This window comes from Colobus angolensis, unplaced genomic scaffold (assembly GCF_000951035.1).
Source record: "Colobus angolensis palliatus isolate OR3802 unplaced genomic scaffold, Cang.pa_1.0 Scaffold293, whole genome shotgun sequence".
NCBI classification, from domain to species: Eukaryota; Metazoa; Chordata; class Mammalia; order Primates; family Cercopithecidae; genus Colobus; species Colobus angolensis.
Window position 1 is genome coordinate 734,531 of NW_012116188.1, and position 25,993 is coordinate 760,523.

Genomic DNA, 25,993 nt, shown 5'->3' on the forward strand with positions numbered 1-25,993 from the left:
AAGAAAATCAAAGCGACGCTTCCTTGTTAGCTTGCAAAACCCAGAAAATGATTTTGTAGGAAAACACTAGTCGTTTAATTAGCTATTAAATAGACAACTTCCTTTCACATTCTCAATTCATAACTCCCATGGGAGAATTTATTAACCTTAGTGGCTAAGTTCACATTAATTAAGCCTAACTGCCCTTGACCAGTTAAATAGCTAATCTGTAAAAATGCAGCTGCTTTCAGATGTGTGCGTGTATAAAATTATTGAGAACTTTTTAATGTATTTTAGTTTTAGCTGCTTTACAAACATGCATCATTAGAGGATAAATCCGTAATGATAAAGTATTTCCATTCACACATGCGATCTTTCGCATCAGCCTTGTAAATGTCAGCATTGCCCCTGAACGGTGGGTATTTCTTCACGTGTTCTCCAAAGCTAAGTCTCTGGAAGCCCTGACTTTAAACTGTTGAGTAAGTTCAAGTTGAGTTTCACGCTGGCAAAGAGAGTTCCTAACTACAAAGAAATATCCACTGTGTAATCGTTGTTTCATGTCCGCTTGGACTGCCCGTTCTGTTTCATTATTCCTCTTTCAGCCACCTCCAGGCCGAACACTCAGACAAAATCACTCTGGCAACTTGTGAATGCCTTCTGCTCATGTAGGATGACTGTTTTGCCCCTGTGCTTTCTTTACTGAGCTGTTTAATAAACAGCAGGGTAGCTGGGAATTTCTTGGAAGGAGCCGGGCAGGGAGAGGGCACCTTGGTGCCGACTTTCCAGGCTGACTCACAGTTGCATTTGCAAACCTGGGACTCCCCAGCCACCCCCACAGAGCTTCTGAATAGGTTGCTAAGGGCTTGGCAATGTTCTGCACAGCCACTGCTGATACTAAAGAGGCCACAACAGGCTGGATCCCAGAAGAAAGGAAGTACTAACAGCTTGAGTCACCATGAATGCAGGACTCCTTCATTTAATAATCTTAGACAATTCTGTCTGGGTTTAAACGCCCCACAGTCCTGTGACAATGTCCCAGAGATTCAAAGATAAGCCACCTGATGCCTTCAGAACACATTTCCTTTTATTCACAAGATAGTAAAGCTTCTCCCTCATGCATAGTCACTGGGTTTGTTTTGTTTTGTTTTGTTTTGTTTTGACAAAGTCTCACTCTGTCACTCAGGTTGGAGTACAATGGTACAATCTCGGCTCACTGCACCCTCCACCTCCCAGGTTCAAGTGATTCTCCTGCCTCAGCCTCCCCAGTAGCTGGGACTACAGGCGCCTGCCACCACGCCTTGCTAATTTTTGTATTTTTAGTAGTGACAGGGTTGCGCCATGTTGGCCAGGCTGGTCTCGAACCCCTGACCTCAGGTGATCCTCCTGCCTCAGCCTCCCAAAGTGCTGGGATTACAGGCGTAAGCCACTGTGCCCAGTCACATATTCACTGTTAACCAGCCCTCTTCACTCACGGCATCTGGCCTTAAACAAGGGAATGAAAGTTGGTTTTTTGTTTGTTTGTTTTGTTTTTTCTTGTTAACATCAAAAAGGGAAGGGAATAGATGAGAAGGAACATTAATATCAGCTTAAGTGACCTGAAACAGCAAGCGCAAAGTTGGGGGCCATACTTTGGTCCAAACGTGTGTGAAGTTTCAGCAGGCAATCTTTCCCACACACACACATCCTCCAAGGAGGGGAAGGGGAGATCGGAAGGAGCCATTGCTCTTATTTTGGTGGTTAACTGGACACAGGTACGTAGTCATGCCTCGATGACAGTCACAAAGTCCTGGGCAAGGTAACATTGGAGTCCAGAATAGATGCCCATTTTATTTCCATCTGCTATAGAATGCAGAGCCCTTAGGAAACGAGAGCTTTTGTAGTAGTATTTATCTCTACCCATCTCATTTTTCTGTCACTCTAGGGTGGTTGAACTGCGGCATTACCGTGTTCTCTATCTCATTCCTACTATGGGATGAGGCAATGCTTCACAGAGGAAAATTGGGATTTGGACAAGATCTATTCAATGTCCCTGCACATTGTGTAGAAGCTAGAATCGATGGTGCAAATACTACATCTTGAAGATAATGCACCTGATCTCATCTGAACTCAGAAGCTAAGCAGGTTTGGGCCTGGTTAGTATTTGGATGGGAGACCACCTGGGAATACCAGGTGCTGCAGGCTTGGCTGGGCACAGTGGCTGATACGGTTTGGCTGTGTCCGTACCTAAATCTCATCTTAAATTATAGTTCCCATAATCCCCACATGTCATGGGAGGGACCTAGTGGGAGGTAATTGAATAATGGGGATGGGTTTTTCTCATACTGTTCTTGTGGTAATGAACAAGTCTCATGAGATCTGATGGTTTTATAAAGGGGAGTTTCCCTTCACCCCTCTCCTGCCTGCTGCCATGTAAGACATGACTTTGCTCCTCTTTCACCTTCCTGCATGATTGTGAGGCCTCCCAAGTCATGTGAAGTTGTTAGTCCATTAAACGTTTTTTTGTTTGTTTGTTTGTTTGTTTGTTTGGTAAATTGCCCAGTCTCAGGTATTTCTTCACAGCAGTATGAAAATTGAGCAATACAGTGGCCCATGCCTGTCATCCCAGCTACTGTCATCTTAGCCTGAGGATCGCTTGAGATGAGGGGATCATTTGAGCCCAGGAGGTCGATGCCAGCCTGCACAACACAGGTAAACTTCCTTTCAAAAAGTAATAATTAACTTAAAATTTAAAATGTGAGACTCTCCAGGACCTAGCCAGTCTCTCCAGTCACCTTGGTTACGTGACAAGCCACAGGCACACAAGTGCAAACTCCCCCAGGGGACAAGGCCACCTCCTTCCTTGGTGACTTCCTAGCACGTACGGGGTGTTAGCTTAAACTATAACCTGTCCTCCCCAGGCCACAGGACCTTTGTCCTGGCCCCTCCCTAAGACTCACCAATCACCTCCCTAGGGAAGCAGAAGAAACACATAGGGCGCAGAGTGCTAGAGGGGAACACACCACAGTCCCAAATAATTCACCTGGGTGGCCAGGGGCTCATCTGTTCCCAATTAAAAATACATCTACAAGCCAGAAACCTTGATTTCAAACAGATCCAAGGGTGCAAAAAAGGCACTTTGAGCACATAAGGTATAGTATATAATAAGGAACGTAAAGTTTCGTTAGAATAAGTAAGTGTTAAGTACATATATATGTGTATGTGTGTGTATATATATATGTACTAGAAAACTTTTTCACGTAATAAAAATATATCATATATCATGCAAATAAACTGTGGCGTATAATAAGTATTTACCGTCATTGAGTTCCAATCATACAATTCTAGGCTTACCTGAAAGTGAAAAAAAAAATCACAACAATAATTAAACCTTAAATATTACAGACTAAACATAATTCAAGCTGTGAACTTATCCAGCATAACCTGAAAGTAATAGAAATTTCCATGACACATTCATTGCCTTAAAATATCTTCAAAGCCATCATTCATAATCATAAATAAAAATGATTGTAAATCAAAATTTCTGTGATCTACAGGGAGCAGTGTGACAAAATCATGTAGAAGGATTTGTTGTGGTATCATCCAGTTAAACCCCAGGAAACAGTGATGCAACAGCTCTTGGGAAAGATCCTGCAGTGTTATCAGTACTTTCTTTCAAATTCTCTTCAAGCTCATACATCTAGAGTATCTTCTGCTAAATAGTAAATAAGCATTGTTTCATAATGCTTATAAGGTATTCACAAAATAAAATACAGACATTTTTTGACTCTTTTTTCTTGTCCACATAATGTGGATTAGTCTCCATGACAACACCAACTGTCCCATCACATTATCACGAACACCTCCCAACAACGGCTATGCTGCTGTGACCCACAGTAACCCACTGTTCGTTTTTATTTTATTTTATTTTTCGAGACAGGGGCTCACTCTGTCACTCAGGCTAGAGTGCAGTGGCGCAATCATAGCTCACTGCAGCCTCAAACTCCTGGTCTCGGGCTATCCTCCCACCGCAGCCTCCCATGTAGCGGGGACTACAGGCACACACCACCATGCCTAGCTAATTTTTTTTTTTTAATCTGTAGTAGAGATGGGGTCTTGCTATGTTACTCAGACTGGTCTCGAACTCCTAGGCTCAAGCAATCCTTCTGCCTCAGCCTCTCAAAGTGCTGAGATTACAGGTGTGAACCAGCACAAATAGATGACCATTGATTTTAAAATCGTGGTGAAATCATTTGGCTGTTTGTGTGTGTCCAGTATGTAAAAACCTGGAGAAATGGGTTTCTTCTATATGTCGTAATTTAGTGTGGATGAGTGTGATTAGGAGGCTGTGGGCCCTTGAAGTCATTCCTAGTGCCTTGGCGACATCAGTTCCACTAGAGCTGGCTCCCTGGGAACTGTTCCACACACAACAGGATTCTCCCAGCCTCCAGAGACCTCACATCCACACAAATTTAGACACATTCATCACAGAGAGGACATTCTTGAGGCTGTGTGGCAACGAAAGCTTCATTTGTTAAAGGTTAATCTATGGGGGCAGCAGAAATACTCAATAAGGGGGTTATTAAATGTTCTTATTAAATGTGATCAGGGAGCCTTGTTGTCTGGATGTCAAGTTAAAGCCACAACTGGGCAAAACTCTTCTGAAGACAGTCAAGCACAATGTTATGCTCCTAACCATAGATCAACATACTCTGTCACTTGCACTTGAGGGTCTTTTCATCGTAATGAAAAGTATCAAGTGTTGAGTGTGTGTTTTATAGCTTACACAGAGCCATAAGCCAAAGGAGTGGGTTTCAGTATTTCAGAAATTCCCGAGGCTTCAGGTTTGACAGGAGGGAAATAGGCCATTATCCCCCATGTCAGGCAAGCCTCCTATTAGAGAGTACCCTCCCCACCGGCCCTGTACCCTTCAACTAAGGGTCGCATAACACGCAGATACGTTTCAGGATAAATTCACAATAACCACAGACAGTCCACAACCTCACAGCTCATCTGTCCAGATAATGTATTTTACAAATAAGGACGCTGACACTCTGAAAAGTGAGAAGAATTCAGAAAAGTGAGAGACTTCAAAAGAAAGCTGAGCTCTAATCAGAAACCAGGTTTCCAAATTTTGGCTTGTTGCAGGAAACAAGGAGGCATTTGGGCACCAAAGGACAAATGTATAATGGAGCTTTTGATCCCTAAACTAGGGCAGTGTCAGCCTCTGACACAGTCCACAGAGGCCTGGACCATGAACACATAAGAGCAGAGCACTGGAAGTTCTGGAACAATCCCAAAGCTGAGGCTGAGTGCAGCATGCAGGTAACAGAAAGGCCGGCTGAGGAATGAGTCAAACTGAGAACCCCCAGAAGGAGGGACCCTAGTGGGCCCCAACTGGCTACTGCTCTTTGGGAATGAGCCATTGATGTCAAAATAAGCCAAAAATCCAGATGATTTAATATAAAATCTCCCAATTTCTTAATGCCAGCAACCTGGTCAAAACATTTTTTAGGCCGGGAGCAGTGGCTCATGCCTATAATCCTAACACTGGGAGGCCAACGCAGGCAGATCACTTGAGGTTAGGAATTTGAGACCAGCCTGGCCAACATGGTGAAGCCTCATCTCTATTGAAAACACAAAAATCAGCTGGGTGTGGTGGCAGGCGCCTGTAATCCCAGCTACTCGGGAGGCTGAGGCAGGAGAATCACTTGAACCCAGGAGGTGGAGGTTGCAGTGAACTGAGACTGCACGACTGCACTCCAGGCTGGGAAAAAGAGTGAAAAAAAACAAAAAACAAAAAAACATTTTTTAGAAAACTTGCCTGCAGGCATAATTCACTTCCCAAGCCTCCAGCTTTCCATTTCTCTCCTGAAGCAGTTCATATCGATTTTTTTTTTCAGACAACAATGCATATACTGCTAGGTTGCCCTATTCATTCCTCCTTCAAGTTGTGTTGAATGTCTTCTGTATCCAGCTCAAAGGTCAAAGGGTGTGCAACCCAAAGATGCAGAGATATCAGGAACATCCAGGGAGCACCATACTCCTTACGTTTGTAAGGAAGGAACTTGGAAGCATCTTGGAAGGGACTTAACCCACAAAGAGAGAGTGCGGAGGAATAAGACTGTCTTGTAGCAGAGGAGTGAGAAGTCTCATGATAGCACAGTTAGAATGTCTTGGCAAGAATCCAGTGAAGATATTATAAGGGGGTAAACAAAGGCAGACTCTCTGGGAATGGAGAGAAAAGATTCAAGAGATATTCAAAAACTAGTTTCAATATGTGATCCATCAAGAGTGACACTGCCTTCACACAACCCGCCTCCACCCTGAGGCCCGAGGCCACAGAGCAAACCTCCCCCTGGGAGCCTCCACACTGCATCAGTCACATGTAGCCAGCAAATACTTACTGTGCCCCTGATATACGCAACACCTCAAAAGTTGATCAGACTAATTTTGACAAAAAATCTTACTGACAAACACACTCATTATACCCAATGGCATTTAGATTTATTGAAACATATTTTAAGGTATTATTTATTTTAAGGATGTATTTCAACATATTGTGGCATATTTTCAAGGAGTGTATGTACAGAGCTTTCTGAAGAGCAATGTTTCAGGACTTATCAGTATCAGTAGGATGTTTTCAGGTGCGAGTAACAGGAAATCACAACTAAAAGTGACTTTAAAGTAAGGAAATATGTTAGCTCACATCAAAAAAAGCCTAAAGAGAAGGTTTGCCTTAGGCGTGATATGTCAGGCTCCAGGTCCACTTCTTGCATTTCTTTCCACTTGGATCTCCATGTGTATTAGCCTTGATCACAGACTGGAGATAAGATGACTGAATCAGCACCAGGCCTCAAAATTAAAAGCATCTAGAGAAAGAAGAGGAGGAATCATCTCTTCTTCAATGGTTTGTAAAGGAATTTAGAACTTTTCCCTGAAGTCTCCCTCAAGCCAGCTCTCCACCTTTGCGTTAGAATTCCTTTCATATCCATCAACTAAAGTGAGGTCCCTCGTGTATTCCGAAACCCATCCTTGGCATGAGTTGCACAGTCACCATGATTGGCTTAGGTTAATCCATTGTAGTGGAGTGAATATTGGAGAGTTGATGACATTAGCCACAATAGTATCAAAAACCTTGGCCACGCAGTAGCTCACGCCTGTAACCCCAGCACTTTGAGAGTCATGACAGATGGATCACTTGAGCCCAGGAGTTCAAGCTCAGCCTGGGCAATGTAGTGAGATCCTGTCTCAAAAAGAAAAGAAAAGACTAGCTGGGCATGGTGGTGTGCACCTGTAGTCCCAACTATTCAGGGAGCTAAGGAGGGAGGATTGGTAAAGCCAAGGCATTCGAGGCTGCAGTGAGCTACGGTCCCACCACTGCACTCTAGCCTGGTTGACAAAGCGAGACCCTGTCTCTAAAAAACAAAACAAAACCAAACCAGAAAAACAGGCTGCAACTTTTTACCATCTTAAAAAAAAAAAAAGAAAAAATCCCTTAACTCCAAGTCCCTCAAGGCACCTCCCATATTCTGTTTCTTTTTATAATAAAATTTCTCTAAAGAATTATCTATGTTGACCGTCTTTCTTTTCTCCTTTCTTATCCTCTCATGAAAATACTTCATTTAGGCAGGGCGCGGTGGTGCTCACACCTATAATCCCAGCACTTTGGTAGGCCCAGGAGAGAGGATCACTTGAGCCCAGGAGGTGGAGGCTACAGTGGGTAGCGTTTGTGCCACTGCACTACAGTCTGGGTGACAGAGTGAGATCCTGTCTCAAAAAATAAAAATTAAAAAATATATCCTCCATTTAGACTTTCATCTTCACTAATCCACAGAAACTGCCCATGTCGAGATCAAAACGACTTCCCTATTGACAAAATGAATGGCCAATGTTGTCTTATTTGTTGCATCCACTGTACTTGGCACTATTGAACAATCTCCTTTTCCTCAACACTTCCTAAGTTTGGCTTCCAAGGCCATACAATTTTAAACTTCTGTGCAGCCAGGAAGGGAGCCCTACTCTATACTCTGGCATCACTAGACTATAGTTCTCAGACCTCAGTTTTTCTTTCCCACCCATTTTCACACCCTAAAGGACTGATTCCATGCTGGGGACTCCCAAAGTAATATCCTCACCTTATCTTTCTCCCAAACTCCACACTTTGCCTATTAGACGAAACCTCTTTAAATGAAAGACAGTTCCCCAAAAGCCCTTTTACAATAATTTCCATTATTCTAAAAGTTCTTTAAATATCTGCAGTTCTTTAAATATCATTCTCGGTTCTTTGCCAACTTGTTTTCAGTATATGCTCAATAAATGATGGTGAGTGATAAATTATTCATTGATTATAGTAGCAATTTAGGAGTCCCTTCAGATGGAAATATAATGCAGATGAAAAGAACCAGGCAATTCCACAGATAGGACACAAAAGGGCACCTAGATTTTATATATTAAAATGAAGAATTAGGGCCAGGCATGGTGGCTCACTCCTGTAATCTCAGAGCCTTGGGAGGCCATGGCAGGAGGATTGCTTGAGATCAAACACTCAAGACCAGCCTGGGCAACATAGCAAGGTCCTGAATCTACAAAAAAATATAAAAATTAGCCAGGCATGGTGGTGCACACCAATAGTCCCAGCTACTTGGCAGGTCAAGGTCAAGGATCACTTAAGCCCAGGAGGTGGAGGCTGCAGTGAACTATGATTGCATCACTGCAATCCAGCCTGGGCAACAGAGCAAGACCCTGTCTGTCTGTAAAAACAGTTGTAATTAAAAATAATGATAAAGTTAAATGAAGATTTATAGTGCATTCATTCACTACAGAATGGCAAGGAGTGATAATGCACTTTTTTAGCCTAAAACTAAGCCAAGAATATATACATTTTTTTTTTTCTGAGATGGAGTCTCACTCTGTCACCCAGGCTGGAGCACAGTGGCGTGATCTCGGCTCACTGTAACCTCCGTGTCCCAGGTTCACGCCATTCTCCTGCCTCAGCCTCCTGAGTGGCTGGGACTACAGGCACCCGCCATCACGCCTGACTAATTTTTGTATTTTTAGTAGAGACAGGGTTTCACCGTGTTAGCCAGGATGGTCTCGATCTCCTGACCTCGTGATCCACCCACCTCGACCTCCCAAAGTGTTGGGATTACAGGCGTGAGCCAGGCCAAGAATATTTTTAAAGTTTCAGGTCTCATTCAAGAGCAACCCAGAAGCAAAAGCATCTTCCTCGATCATCAAAACACAGTGGGCACTGATCCAGAGAAAGGAAGAGCTGCCTACTCACTCTAGCAGTTCTCAGCTTTAGACAAGCCTAAAGCTTACATTTCTTAAATCTGCAAAAAGGAAATATGTCTGCTCTGCAAGTCTTTATAGGGTCCTGTGTTGGTAAAACTAAATATCTGGAATAATAATCCTTTGAAGATTAAAGTGACACTACATTTATTCTTATTGTACAACCCAGGGCCATATTTAATAACCAATTATTTAAGGAGCACCGTATTAACAATTTATCACAGAAACCTGTAAAAAGGAATGTTTAAATTTAGACTGTCTCATGTTTGAGGTTACAATTTTCCCCATGATCATTACAAGAACGATTTTTTAATAAATCCATGTCCGTGATAGTAAGACCGCCAAGAAATAACTTGAACTTGCTCGTTTTAACATCATTCCAACATGTCTTCCTTCTGCCAACATATTATGTCATCATCAGTGGTAACATTTTAATTCTAAAGATTCTCTTAAAGGAAAGTCCAATTTGACAAAGTTTTTTCCAGCCCTACTCCCACCAAACCATTACAAATATTACTTACTTGTCAAATTTTTGTGTAAACTAAGGTTTTCATTAAATTTTTAAATCATCATTCAAAATCACATTATTTTAAGATGTAGTGAAAACTTCAATGACACTCATTTTTGGACCCTTTTAACCCAAGTGCTACCTTCTTCCTGCCAGATTCCATGGCAGTTCCCATTTTCGGATTCTAGATCTGTAGCTAACGTTACGCACCAATTCTGGGTCATAGCACATATTCTTAAAATTAACTGTTTGACTTTGCTGTCTAATCATTAGTTGCTTCTTCGGGAACACATTGGAGATTAACCACATTAAAGAAATAGCTGAATTTTTTAATAGGGAAAATAAAACATGTCCCTAAAAATGTCATGGAAACTCAGTATTTGTTAATTCATACCTCCAAAGAATCCTAACATTGAACATTGTTTCACAGTGAAAAGTGGGGATTAGGCAGAATAATGAACCTATTACTTCAACTATGTTCAAAGTCGCCCCATTAACTGGAGCTTTGATTTTACAATGGAGACAACTGAATGCTTTTGTGTCTGATCTGTCTTCATTGTGGTTCCACAGGGAGTCCCTATATTTCAAACATGTCTGGCTTAATGAATTTTTTTTCTTATTATTGCTGCAATCTGTTTTGTTGTCACATTTACTCCAGCTTGGAGGGCTTTGTTGTTCTCTTTTCAGGCATCAGATCCTTTCAGTTTCTGGATACGTTGACTGAGGATACAAAACAACTGGTCTGAGTGGACCTGCAACGCCACCATGGTAGAAACCAGACGAAACCTTCAAAACAACTCCCTCCTCCTTTTGATCAGTGAAGCAACCGCAGCTTAATATTTTCAAGTACCTTTCTGTTATCTTTAGGCCAGCTCAAATGCATGCGGTCATGAGAACAGACCTCCCTAGAACCTCTGAGGTCCACAGCAGCTTGGCTCTCATCATTTTATTTATGTTGAGGTCATCGTTCATCGTTAGATGCCATGTTTTCATAATTTATAAGGATACTAATCCACTAAGAAATGATTTCAGCAAGGAATTTCTCAAAGGTCTGCTCAAAGAGTATGAAAATCTCAGTGACCCCTCAAGACAATATCATCTGTATCATTTTACCACAAGCAAAGGGCAAACTGATGTCCAGGTAAGGTACAGTCACATACACACAGCTATATAATTTCTCCATTCCCTGATTTCTGTTTTAAAAATCGACATGCCGCACTCTGGAAAATAGGAAAGTGTCATATGACAACACAATGCCCCGTGCTGTGATGGGGGTGTCTGCCTTTTGTGTGGCCATCGGGCTTGCTCTGCTAGAGTCTGATGCTGGCCCTGCTGAGGACTTGGGGTAAGAGAGGTCGAAGTTCAGGGTAGGAGTTAGCCCCTCCCTACGGGGAGTAGACATCCCAGCATTGGAGAGGAAGAAGGATCTTGGGAGCAAAATGGAACCCTGAAGATGTCCCGAGATAGGAATGAGAGGGGGCATGGTATGGTAGCTCACGCCCGTAATCCCAACACTTTGGGAGGTCCAGGTGGGAGGATCACTTGAGGTCAGGAGTTCAAGACCAGCCTGGGCAATATAGTGAGACTCCCATCTCTACAACAAATTTAAAAATAAGCCAGACATCATGATGCATGCCTGTGGTCCCAGCTACTCTGAGAGATCAAGGTGAGAGGATTGCTCGAGCCTGGGTGTTTGAGGCTGCAGTAAGCAGTGACTGCACCACTGTACTCTGGTCTGGACAACAAAGTACAAAAAAAAAAAAGTGAAATAAGAAGGAACATCTCTGTCTTTATGGGCCTCTGTGTTTTGCTTCTCTTGCAGGCCCTCCCAGGAGGCAGAATCAAACATGCCCACTGTCCTGTGAACACAGGGTTTGTAAAGCCATGTGGGAAGGTGACCATGAAGAGACAGTAATTGGAAAATGCAGTGATACGATTTTATAAGCCAGATTATTTAACATCATGTTCCTCTGTAGAATTATATCCTTACAATTGTCCCTTTCCATTTGTTGAACTCGAGTTTAAGTGTTTAGCCTGAACACAATAGTGTCAAAGACTCAACGAGCAAGACTATAAGTCCTACCATTTTTGCCCACAGGAAGAATCTCCCTTTTTAGAAACCCTGGCATATCTGGGTTTTATATTATTCACAGTGGGGCCGGGCACAGTGGTTCACCCCTGTAATCTCAGCACTTTGGGAGGCTGAGGTGGGCAGATCACTTGAGGCCAGGAGTTTGAGACCAGTCTGGGCAACATGGTGAAACCTCATCTCTCCTAAAAATACAAAAATTAGCTGAGCATGGTGGCACATGCCTGTAGTCCCAGCTGCTTGGGAGGCTGAGGCATAAGAATCACTTGAACCTGAGACATGGAAGTCGCAGTGAGCCAAGATCACACCATTACACTCCAGCCTGCGCAACAGAGCCAGACTGTCTCATATATATATATATATATATATCTCACAGTTTAGTGAATAATGCTCTTACTTTTGATTGGGTAAAGATGGAGAGGGAGGTAAACAGCACTATTTGGATTCAGTTTAACCCCTGTAGATGAGGAAGAGGTATAGATAATATTAATATTACTGCCCAAACCTGCAAGTCTCAAGCCTTTGAAGACCCCTTAGCTCTGGACAAACCATGAGAGTTGGTCACTATCCAGGATAGATTCACAAACACAATGAAGTGGCTAAAAGGCCAAGTTCTATCATGAAGGCTGACCACAGCCCCTAAATCAACCTTGGTCTTCTGGAGTGATAGACCCATGATGAATACTCAACATCAAGCACTAGAGCACAGAGGGTGGCTGCCTCTGGACAAGGAGATTCTCCCACATTCTGACAGTTTCAGCCTTGCTGTCTACACAGCATATATTACTTTTGAAATTAAAAAAACAAAAAAGAAGGAAGAAGGAAGAAAGGAAAGACGGAAGGAAGGAAAGATTCATTCTTCATCCCAAATTGCTTTCCTTAGCTTAGACTCAACCTCTGTTGGTATCACAGGTTGGTTCATTCTCTAATCTTGGCCACTACTGAAGACAAGCTGCCTTGAAAACACAGTCTCATTGCAAGTATACACCCACACACACATACACACACACACACATATACATATATATATACACACACACACACATATATGTATGTAGGCCGAGCATGGAGGTTCACACCTATAATCCCAACACTTTGGGAGGCCAAAGTGGGCAGATCACTGACTCCAGGAGTTCAAGACCAGCCTGGGCAACATGGCAAAACCTGATCTCTACCAAAAATACAAAAAATTAGCCAAGCCTGGTGGTGCATACCTGTAGTCCCAGATACCCTGGAGGCCGAGGCAAGAGGATTACTTGAGCCCAGGAGGTGGAGGTTGCAGTGAGTTGTGATCTCACCACCACACTCCATCTTTGGCAACAGAGTGAGACCCCGTCTAAAAAACTATATATACATCTATATATATATATATATATATTCCATCTGTGCTCCCTTTCTCACACTCTTCTCCACCCCAGTTAATAAAATGATCGTGAACAAGGTTCATCCCACAAAAGAAGAAAACTCAAATCTGATATCATCAGTGTTTCCCCAGTTGTGTTTTTGTTTTGATTCATTCAGACTTGAATTCCAGGTGACCAACTCTCCTGTTTGCCCATAACTAAGGGGTTTTCCAGAGCTTGAGACTTTCCCTTTTAAACCCGGAATAGTCCCCAGCAAACTGGAACCATTGCTCTCCCTAAGTCAGCTGGGCGAGGCTGGATCCTGGTGCTCCTGAGGCTCTCGGCAACTTCTGTACCAAAGCTTATGTGAGTATATCATTTCAAATGCAATAATCCCACATCACTGCTTCATCAAGTCAGGTTCTTGGTCACAAGAGGACAAATTAGCAATCTTGTCAGCACTCCCTTGGCCCCAGCTACCATTTTCAATTATAGCCAAAGGAAGTAAACTCCTTCAAACTAGATTCCAACTTAATTCTACATCTAACCAGACCTGATTGAAACTCCTCAAAAGACAACAATTAAAACTAAGAAACAGACAAACCCTTAGGCTAAGGATTAAAGACAAGAGAAGTAAACATTCCCAGTTATTGTCTGGGCTATCAGGACCAAAAAGGGACTTTGGACATATTACAGCAGGTGGCTTAAGACTGGACCACGAACCATCTCCTTTATGCTAAGTCCTTCGGGATTGTCTCCTGTTTTCAGTTAAATGTGAAATTATTCCTGTAGATCCTATAGTTTTTGTGTTTTAAACGTCAACCATTAGAACTCAGTGACTGCCCGTGTGGGAGCAGAAAGTCCCTTTGACTGGAAAAAAAATACACGGCTGACCCTTGAACTGCAAGTTTCCACTTACATGTGGATTTTCTTCCACCCCGCCACACCCGAGACAGCAAAACCAACTTCTCTTTTCTCTCCTCCTCCCCAGCCTACTCAACACAGAGAAAACTAGAATGAAGACCTTTATGACGATCCACTCCCACTTAATGAATAATAAATACATTTTCTCTTCCTTATAATTTTCTTAATAACATTTCCTTATCTTTAGCTGACTTTATTGTAAGAATACGGTACAGAATACATAGAACATACAAAATATGTGTTAATCATAGGTTTATCTTACGGGTAAGGTTTCCCGTCAATAGTGGGCTATGAGTCGTTAAGTTTTGGGGAAGGCAAAAGTTATACACAGATTTTGGAGTATTCAGGAGTATGCATAGCGCCCCTAACCTTCAAGCTGCTCAAGGGTCAATTGTACCTCAAAACATAAAATGGCAATGCTCTGAACACAGAGTGTGACTCTTATTTTCAGCCACTAGCTACCCTTGTTAAAACGGAACTGTATCATCTAGTGAGGTGGTCCTAGGAAGGAAATTACAGTTGCCCATGTTCCTCTTAGATATTTAAAGATGTCTCAGTACAAAGCTCTCAGGAAATCCTCAGAATGTTCTATCATTTCAAACTCTCTGACTTAGAAGAGAAGCTGTATGAGTAAAGAAGAGGGGAGAAAGCTATGAATCCCCCACATACTAGTAGGGTTTATTTCATGACGACGCCATCTTGTTTTTAGCTTCTGCCAGCTGGGTGGTTCTCGGGCATTGGAAACTCTAAAACTTGCCACGGGAGCATGGGAAAATTCTGAACTTTGGAAGAGCACTATATGAGGATCATCTCAGCACGGAGAGAAAACAAAAGGAAGGGATATGAGTCTTGGTGAGATCTGCATGAACTTCATCGTGATTACAAAAGGGTTGACTAGAGTAGAAAAAGAAGCTGAGTTGGAGAGAGATTAGAGATTGCAAGCAGCTTCCCTGCAACACTGCCTGCATTGGGAAGGCTCCATTCAAAAACATCTAAATACCCATTATGGAAAAATAGACTTGCATTGTAGAATAAGGGGAAAAGGTCACTGCTTGGTGGTCTTAGCTTTTTATACTTTCCAATTCTTCTGCACCCTCAAAATGATAGCCACATTCAGGGCATGTGGAGTAAATGAATGCTCTTTACCCAGGCTGCCCCCCACAAAGGACGAGGGCAGTTGCCCAGAGAGAGGCCTCTGCTGGGGCTGCTGCTCCCGGTGTAGGGGCTAATTAGGACACGCAAGGTCCCCAACGCTTCTGTGGTGTGGGTTGGCCCGTGGATGGATTTTCCATTCGATCTTTAATTTTTTTCCCCTCACATTTTCCACACGGCACTAAAATTACTCTTCAGTAAAGCATTTATCTTCCTATCGCTACTTCACAGCCTGTTACCAGTAGAGGATTTTCAGGAAGGACTAGCTGGTACCTGTAAAAATATCCACTGACTTTTATGAGTGGAACATTACCAAAAGATCCTATTTCCTTTCCTGCCTGTTCCCTCCCAACCCATCCTTTCCCTGCTACCCACTCAACTCATAAACTCAGTAAAAAGATTTCAACATTTCTCATTCTTTTTCTCTTTTTTCTTCAATTTTTTTGTTGTTTTTGGAAAATTTATTTTGAGAAGAAGCTTCATTTCCAGTACCTGTAGCTGACTTCCAGAAACACATGAGAAAATGCACAATGAGATATCCCAGTGTGTCTTGATTTATTAATATCAAAGTGTAATGTGTGTTTGCACTGCTCAACAGGGATTTTTGTTTTCATTTGTTTTTATTTTATTGTGTGTGTGTGTGTAAGAACTAAAGAACTACTTCCTCCGGTTTTTTTTTTTTAACTTTCTTATCATAAAAAAGCTAACTTTTATAATTCATGCTGGAATATTTGGAAATATGAAAATAGAGAAGAAAAAAACTTCCAACAAACTAAAAGCCAGGAATGCTAATATTAATATTTTAGCATATTTTTCCATTCTATTTCCTGAAGTTATTGTTTTTATGTGATGGTTTAGATTTACAGGGAAGGTCATCAACTCAATTTAAGTGTTCTTTCCCTGAGAAGCCTTTCCTTGGCTTCCCCTCATGTTCACCCCATCACAATGAATTGTAAATATTCTCTGTGTACACATTTGTGTCACTTACTTGACTAACAGCTCCTGTTTGGTGGAAGCTTTCTTTAGTTCATCTTAGTTACTCTAGGATCTAATGTGTGGCAATAAATTCAACAATCAAAACAAATATTGATTTGCACAGCCTCTGCACTGGGGCAGTTACCAGAGACCGAGTATTAATCAGTGAAACAGACAGATGTGAGGAGGCCCGGCCACGGGTTGTGAAAAGAGGAGGGGCAGAGACATGGTGAGAGAAGGAGGGCTTATAGAAAGGCAGGGGCCAAACCAAGTAGGGCCATATGAGCTGGGCAATAGGGAGCCATTGAAAGATTTATAAAGGCATCACACTTTCCCTGGATGCTGTGTAGGAAGAGAGCGAAGCCTTCCATAAGTGGAATCAAGTAAACCACTTAAGAAGCTTATGGTGAGCTGGGCACCGTGGTTGACACCTGTAATCTCAGCATTTTTGGTGGCCTAGGCAAGATGATCACTTAAGGACAGTAGTGTGAGACCAGCCTGGGCAACATAGCAAGACCTTGTCTCTACAAAAAAATATGTATATATTTAAAGATTAACTGAGCATCATGGTGTGGCCTGTAGTCCTAGCTGCCTGGGAGACTGAGGTGGGAGGATCGCTTGAGCCCAGGAAGTGGAGGCTATGGTGAGCTATGATTGTACCACTGCACTCAAGCCTGGACAACAGAGCAAAACCATGCCCCCACTCCTGCTCCCCAAATAAAAGAAGAAGAAGAAGAAAAAACTGGTGGTGGTTTGGACTATAGTGAGAGAAGAGGTAACAGGTGGACTGATTCAAGATGTATTTTAGAGGTAGAATAGTCCGGAATTTCTGACAAATCAGCTATGAAGATAAGTATAGGGGAAGAGACACGTAGGCCATCCAGATTTCCGAATGGCCATCCAGGTTTCGGAATGGAGCCACAGGTGGATGAAGGAGTGATTTATTGAGACAGGGAAGACAGGAGAGAAATAGACTGAAGTGGCAGGAATCAAGAGTTCATTCTGGGACATATTAACTTTGGGATACTTGTGAAATTGCTACATGGGAGTGGAGAGTGGGCAGTTGGATACACAAGTCTGAAGTTCAGAAGAGCAGTGGTCTAAGCTGAGGCTATAAATTCAGGAATCACCAGCAAATAAATGCTATTTAAAGCTGTGGGTCAAGTTGGGACCACCCACAGAGAGTGTGGTAAGAGCAGTGGAGGGCTCAGGAACACAGTCACATAGCTGTGTTAGGAGGGAAGGAGGAGCTAGCAACGGAACTGGAAAAGACAAAGAAACCCAGAGGAGGTGGAGACTGTCCTTGAGCAAGGAGCAAGATGAAGGCAGAAAGCTGAGGCCGGGCACAGTGGCTCACACCTGTAATCCCAGCACTTTGGGAGGCCAAGACGGGCAGATGACTTGAGGGCAGGAGTTCGAGACCAGCCTGGTCAAAATGGCAAAACCCCAACTCTACTAAAAATACAAAAATTAGCAGGCATGGTGGCACATGCCTGTAATCCCAGCTACTTGGGAGGCTGAGGCAGAAGGATCACTTGAACTCAGAAGGTGGAACTTGCAGTGAGCCGAGATCACGCCATTGTACTCCAGCTTGGGCAACAGAGTGAAACTCTGTCTCAAAAAAAAAAAGAAAAAAAAAGAAAGAAAGAAAGAAAGAAAAGAAAAGAAAAAAGAAAACTGAGCCCTGAGTGTGGCAAGGAGGAGGACACTGCTCACCTGGAGCAGTAGTCACCATCAAGCAACAGAAGCGGGAGCCCAACAGGCATGGAGAAGAGGTGAGGTGGTGACATGGCATGCCCAGCTGACTCTTCCATGAATTTTAGGCATAAAAAGCAGACAAATGGAAGAACAGCTGAACATCCTCTAAAGGATCAAGGAAAAACATTCAGAATGTTTGCATACTGATGGGAATAATCCAGGAGAAAGGGGAAGCTTCTCAGCACAGTCTAGGCACACAACCTTGGGTAAGTGATTTTTTTTCCAGCAAAGTGAAGCTACCCAGGGTAGAACTGCAGTTTACTCTGGCCTTCCTCTGCAGCAGGGAGCTGGCCAGTAGCACTCACAGTACCTGGTGACTGTGCAACTGGGTCACACATCATAGTAAAATCTCAGTGATACCTTGCACTAGTGTGGAAGGTTATGTGTCACAACATGCTGTCATCTGTATCATTTGATCCTGTCCGACCCTGAGAGGTGAGCAGAACAGAATTAATCATCTCAGTGTTACAGATCACAACACTGGTAGCCCAGAGAGGCTAAGTGAATCCCCTGAGGTCCCAAAGCCAAGAAAAAAGGAAAAGGTCAGAACGTCTTGCCCCATACATCACAAGGAGCAAGTTTCTTCCTTTGATTATTATTTTTATGTTTTTGAGAGAAGGTCTTGCTCTGTTGCCCAGGTTAGAGTGCAGTGGCACAAACACAGCTCACTGCAGCCTCAACCTCCTGGGCTCAAACCATCCTCCTGCCTCAGCCTCTCATGTAGCTGGGACTACAGGCATGCGCCATCATATCTGGCTAATTGTTTTACTTTTTGTAAAGACAGGGGTCTCATTTTATTGCACAGACTGGTCTCGAATTCCTGGACTCAAGTGATCCTCCCGCCTCAGCCTCCCAAAGTGCTAGGATTACAGGCATGAACCACTGCACCAGGCCATTCTTCATTCTAGAGCCATACCTTTTAATGTCTTCCTTTACGGTGACAAGATGTGACTGTGTGGACTCTCAGAACATGTGTTCCTAATTAAGAACTCTTGAACTCTACAGCTGGAAAGGCCTCAAAACATCAGTGCAGTGGCTCCTGGCTGCACCCACATCATCAGAAAGCATTTATTCAGTATCTTCTTAGGCCCTTTTGCTATCATCCAATGGAAAGAATTAATTTTCAACGGATAAATTGATTATTTTCCCCAACTTGGCCAATCTAGTGGACAAGTCAGGGAATGATTCTATAATTTGCATCTACGGCCTATAATTCCAGCATCACTTAAGCAAATAGCTCACCCAAGAAGAAATCACAAGTCCTGCCTCCCGCCTTCCCCTTAAGGTTTGGCTCATGGGCTCACTCAACTCCAGGCCTCAAAAGATCTTTTCTTTCAACTTGATTCTGTTCTGCTTGCATTAGAAAATAATTGTTTTGGGCCCCTCTTTCTCCTCCTATTTTCTTGTTTCTTCTTCCCACTTCTCAATCTGAGTGTTGGTGAGGAAAATTTAGAAGGATTCAGAATTGAGAAGACAGTGATTCAAAGAGGTGAGTGGGCCAGGTGCAGTGGCTCACCCCTGTCACTTCAGCACTTTGGGAAGCTGAGGTGGAAGGATCATTTGAGGCCAAGAGTTGGAGACCAGCCTGGCCAACATAGTGAAACTTTACCTCTAGCAAACATTTAAAAATTAGCCTGGCCTGGTGGTGCATGTCTGTGGTCCCAGCTAGTCAGGAGGCTGAGGTGGGAGGATCACCTGAGCCTAGGAGTTCAAGGCTGCAGTGAGCTATGATGGCACCACTGCACTCCAGCTCATGTGATAGAGCAAGACCTTGTCTCAAAAAAGAGGTGAAGAAGCAAAGGAGGGCCATAAGCTGGAGGAGGGTCTAGAAAAAGGGGCCAGAGTAAGACAAGGAGCACAGAGAGGGGGCAAGCCTAAAAACAGCCCATGAGAAACGAATACCATACAGGGGTTTTTTTAATTAAAATTATCCTAAAATGTATTAGAGAAAATTGTGTTTTTTTAAATGTTATTTTTTCAAGGGGAAGGGCTTACCAAGACTAAAATCACCACTGTAGTAGTTCAAGGATAGAGAATTTATTCTAGAGAATCACAGAGGTGCAATGCCAGGTAGAACTATAAGGAGAAAGATGGGGAACCCCAGCCCAGGACCGCATGTCAGAGAGCACAGAGCAAGCCAGCCTGGAGGGCCAGGGCGGGAGGGAGTTCGGGTCGCATGACCAGGACCAGAGCAGAGCAACCCAGAGCAGGATGAGGCAGAGACAAGACCAGGAATTGGTGAAGGCATGTGGGAGTGGAGCGGCAGCCCTGAAAACTACATCAGTCTTACAGGTACAGGATCCCGGCACCAGCCTTCACTGACTTTACCCCATTGCCTAAACTGGGTTAAATGCCACCCTGTTACATATGCATGCAGCAATGAGTGCTTTGTATAATTTCTACCAAAAAATTTATTTTAAGCCATAAACCATGGAAAAAGACACTACACACACACATACGCGCGCGCGCGCACACACACACACACACACATTAGTGCTTACCAAACATTGAGAAAAAATAAAAGGAATGTCCTTAATATTCCATTTAATTTTCTAGCCCTCCCATTTATTCTCAGTTTATTTTCTTTCTGCATATTTGGAGTTTAAATGTCCCTTTCTTTCTGAAGTAGTAGTGATAGTTTTCCCACCTGCTCATCTCTCATTGAACTTCTCATTGTTCAAGTCACTTTAGGTGTATCTCTGCGCACTCTATTTAAGTACATTTCCCCCACAACGATCCCATTGTTTTATAATTGCACCCTGTGGGTTTGCTTTATCAGACTCAAGAAAACTTTCTGATGGCCATGGTTGCTCATGTCTGCAATTCCAGTATTTTGGGAGGCAGAAGCAGGAGGACTGCTTGAGACCATGAATTTGAGACCAGTCTGGGCAACATAGTAAGATCCGTCTTCACAAAACTTTTTTTTTATTAGCTGGGTGTGGCAGTACATGCCTGTAGTCCCAACTACTGGGGAGGTTGAGGTAGGAAGATCGCTTGAGCCTAGGAGTATTAGGCTGCAGTGAGTTTTGATCACCCCACTGCACTCCAGCCTGAGTGCAAAGCAAGACCCTATCTCAAGAAGGGAGCGAGAACATCACACACTGGGCTTATCATGGGGAGGGAGGAGGGGGGAGGGATTGCATTGGGGAGTTATACCTGATATAAATGATGAATTGATGGGTGCTGACGAGTTGATGGGTGCAGCACACCAACATTGCGCAAGTATACATATGTAACAAACCTGCACGTTATGCACATGTACCCTAGAACTTAAAGTATAATAAAAAAAAAAATTCCTATGAAATACAGTATTAATATATAATATACAGATGAGAACACATTCTTTTCTATAGTTGTAAATGCCCAATTGACATGTTATTTAAAAAAACATCTATTTGAAGTCCTAAGAATTTTTAGTATAATAGTGTTTTTCCTGTTTTTTAATGGTAATATGGGTTATTTATTGAGCACCTATTTGTTGAAAAAAAAATACACACATAGTCTAAAAACACTTAACTTGGTAATGCCTATCTCCAACGATAAGAAAACTCAAATTTCAAAAATCTTCAGTCAGTTATCAGTGCTTTATAAGTGATGTTGTTTGGAGCAAATATTTTGATGAGACTCTGTCCACTGCATTATACCTTTGCACACAGACACTTGAAGTGAAAGTGCACTGTCTGTCTTCATTAAACAAATTATCCCCATGGCCAAAAAAAAAAAAAAAAAAAAAAAAAGAAGGGAGGGAGAGAGAAATTGTTCAGCTTCACAGAACACAAGACTGCTGCTCAAAGTGACATAAAGCATCAGCAATGTGTACTAGATCATAGAGCACACTGTCCCCTTTCAGGACACCTCCAAAATTGATTCATTCAAAAGCACAGTGGCCTCAAGGACACACTCCCCTTCCATTTTCTGACTCTGCTATCCACAGCATGTTAGTCTCTCTCACCTGGATCCCTTCCTTGTTCAAAATGGCTGCCTCCAAGGTCCCAGGGTCACCTGCTGACACAATGACCTCCAGTACAAGAGAAACTGTGTCTTCCTCCTCTGTGAGTCTTTTCAAGAACCATTCCTCGAAGCCCCCCTATATCAGTCAAGGTTTGAGCAGGGAAGAACTTGCATTCTCAGAGAATTTAATAGAAGTGAATTTAATGGAGGGGCTGTTTAAAGACTGCAAGTGAGCAAAGTTAAGAGAACGAAGGAGGAAAGGTGAAATGCCAAGGATTACAGCAGAGAGTCCTCCTGCTTCTGGTCCTGAAGGAGAAAGAAGAAAGGAAGTTTCCACCCTTCATAAAGAGAGCTGTAGCTGAGGAAGAGAGCTTGCCCGACACAGGAGCTGTGCCTTACAGGAATGTGGCTACTGTCTGGATCGCAGCCAGGAGGAAGGGAGTCTGAGGTCGAATTATGAATACTCTGTCCTCCTAGCAATGTCTCCATTAGCCAAATCCAGTGGAATGCCAGAGGCTAAGACTTCACAGCGCAATCCTTAGAGGTCAACCTCCTGGGGCACAAATCAGAAAAAGACAGATGAGTTCTGGATGGAGCGGGACAAATGGAAACAGACCAGCATAAACCCCTAACAGACCTTCCCGTGTACATAGCAGTCCAGAAAAGGATCTCATGCCTCCCCTTAAGCCAATCGCTTTCAAGGATATTGACTTAGAGGCTTCGACTTGTCAAGATTAAATTTTAACTCATATGGGAGAGGGATAAACTCCCACATGAAATTGAAGTTTTGCCAAAAAGGAAGGAGAGAGGAATATCTGCCGCAGTAAATATTTCTAGAAAAAAAATATATATATCTTTGACAATCTCTTTTTAAGAACTATTTTTACCTGAGAAAATAAAAATGTTAAAAACTTTAAGCAAGGCTTCAAAAGCGTCTTTTGGAAATTTACTAGTCAATGAAAGCTAAAAAGCTTTGGAATAGCTTCTACACACTCAAAGAAACAAAAGACTATTTAGCCTTGTTAGGATTTAGGGGTTGAGACTGAAAAAAAAAAGATCTGGAGCCTAAAAGCTGCAAAACACAGGTCCATAATCTAGAGGGTGAGGAGGCAGATGGCCAGTTAAAACAGTTCTCTGGGGCACACTCTCCAGTGCTCTGTCTGCTAGAGTTTTAAGTGGTTCACAGAGGTGATCCTGGGGAAGACCAACACATTTCCTCTCCTGTTCTGAAGCAGATCACAACGCACATATCACATGTAATCCTTACCCAATGCAACAATTATTACAAGAGACACAAAGGCAAAGGTAACTGTTTATTACTTAGCCTAAAAGTCACTCCAATCGTGACCTCTTTATTGAAAGAAGAACAAGCTAGGAGATGAAATGTGTGAATTTGCAGACATACATCCCTGAAACTGTATCATGATGAGTAGTTGATCATTTGGTTTAATTGCAATTGGCAAAACCTTTAAAACATTTGCCTTCTGTTCCCAAAATGCAGATGTTAGAACTATGAGGAATATACTGTGATCTCGATTTCCTTTGTCTCTGTTAAACTTCCAGTTGCCTTCCAGACAATTCTGGCATGAAGAACTGAAGTATTAAATGAAACAAAGGCTAAGAATTAAAATCAAGAAATAAACATTTATCAAATGTCAACAGTACCAAGACCTAGAAACAAAAAGGCAACCAAGATGTCAGATGTCTGGCTCAATGGATGACAAGCAAACAGGTATACATAAATAGCTTGGTGCCAGTTACATTTTGAGAGATGTCCTCCTATGTGTTCTCATAGGTATGTTCTAACTCAAGGGGGAACCAGCTAATACCAGGAAAACTATTAGCACGTCTTTGGCTGAGCATTTTTGTTACTTATAGCATAGTTATTTGTTAACTCAGGTAAAATCCTTAGCTCTGACAGCAAACAACTTATAAAAATCACAGGTGGAGGGCAGTGGTTCACGCCTGTAATCCTAGCACTTTGGGAGGCCGAGGCGGGCGGATCACGAGGTCAGGAGATCAAGACCATCCTGGCTAACACAGTGAAACCCCGTCTCTACTAAAAATACAAAAAATTAGCCAGGCGTGGTGGCGGGTGCCTGTAGTCCCAGTTACTCGGGAGGCTGAGGCAGGAGAATCGTTTGAACCCGGGAGGCGGAGGTTGCAGTGAGCCGAGATCATCGCACCACTGTACTCCAGCCTAGGGGACAGAGCGAGACTCCATCCCAAAATAATAATAATAATAAAACAATTACAAACTAGCCAAATTAGTCGCTTAATCCTCAGATTTCAGATGGTGATTTCTCCTTTACTTTTTCTTTTCTTTCTTTTTTTTTTTTTTTGAGACGAGGTTTAGCTGTCACCCAGGCTGGGGTGCAGCAATGCAATGAGGACTCACTGAAGCGTCTACCTCCTGGGCTCAGATGGTCCTCCCACTTCAGCCTCCTGAGTAGCTGGTACCACAGGCATGCACCACCATGCCAGGCTAATTTTTAGTATTTTTTGTAGAGACAGGGTTTCACCATGTTGCCCAGACTGATCTCAAATTCCTGGGCTCAAGGAATCCTCCCACCACAGCCTCCCAAAATGCCAAGATTACAGGCATGCTTGGCCTCTCCTTCAATCTCACACATTTGTGATTGTAATGAAGGCGGAGTAGTATAACCACAGTTCTATAAGTCAGAAGAAATTGGCAAATAAGCCCATTGTATCTTTCAAGCACAGGCATTCTGCCAGTCACCATTTATCTTTACACTTGTACAAACAAGCTCATGGCTAAGGAAGCATTAAGATAATGATGAAGAAGAAATCATTTGGAGGCAGTTAGAATAGACCTTTAGAAGGAAATGGTTCTTAAGAAGGAATCTCAAGATTGAAGGAGATATTGATAAAATGAGAATGGCTGGAAAACGGTCTAGTAATAGTCAACATCCGAAGAAGATGTTGAAGGTGTTGGCTTGGCTGGAATCTAAGTTCTGAGAAGACTGGTTATTAAAGGGAGGAGATTTGTGGATAAAGATGCAACAAATCTCAAAGTCCATGGGCTTCGAGCTTTAAAAGAGAAAAAAGGAAAAGACTGGATGATGGAAACCCAAATAAAGATTCTTAGGTAAAAGATTATGTTCTTTGTATAAAAGCTATTTTGAGGAGCTGGTTTTGTTTACTAAGTGCCTAGATGAAGAAATGGAAAGACTTTCCCACTCCCACCCTTGTCTTAGCCATTGTGAGAAGCCACGTGACCTCTTCCTAAGTCTGAGGAGCTGTTGTCAAGGATCTCAAATATTTTTTTTAAAGTGTCAGCCAAGGTGGTGCTGTTGTCTAAACCTAGTAAACATATATGATTGCGGTGCCACAAATAGCACTAGGAAATAAGAAAGGCAAGAGAGTGTTGAAACAGAAGGCGAAGAGTGTATCCACCACTGTCCTCAATTTGGGGTGACTATCAAACATTCAAGAGGAAGTGGCTCAGCCATTGAAGGTGCTTAATCTAAATGTGAGACCAGTTTGGTTTTGTTGCCCAGAATTTAGCTGCTTCCAAAATACAAAAAGCAAATTCCATAACAAGCAAGAAATGTCTGTGTGCAATTCACAGAACCCCAGCCTAACTCTGGTGGAAGGGAGCAGGGTAGAAGCTTACATTTAAAACAAAAATTTTGCATCTGTAATTAACGTAGATTTATCTTCAATGTAGTTTTCCTACTTAACTTCCAGAATATTTTAACTGTACGAGCCCCTGCATTAAAATACTGTAATGAGAAAATCTGGTACTACTTTGTGAATTAACTTTTTAAATGGGTATAAACATTTCCATGTGTTAGCGAGCCTCTGCAAAGTCATTTACTGTACCCGACTGCCTCATCTGTGGCTAAACAGACTACAACTGAGCAGACCAGAGCATCATGTCAGTTGCATCCTAAGGAAAGCAGACAATGAGGTTCAGTTAGAAGTGCAGGCCGGGCACGGTGGCTCAAGCCTGTAATCCCAGCACTTTGGGAGGCCGAGACGGGCGGATCACGAGGTCAGGAGATCGAGACCATCCTGGCT

The 25,993-nt window shown here is 42.7% G+C and overlaps 1 protein-coding gene across 1 annotated transcript in view; it reads right to left on the reverse strand.

The window, feature by feature from the left end:
* LOC105516867 (chromosome unknown open reading frame, human C10orf126) overlaps window positions 1–25,993 on the reverse strand; it is a 35,441-nt gene that overhangs the window by 5,635 nt on the left and 3,813 nt on the right. The window contains 1 exon segment of the mRNA XM_011949212.1: window positions 3,274–3,309. Within this exon segment, the coding sequence (XP_011804602.1) occupies window positions 3,274–3,309 (36 nt within the window).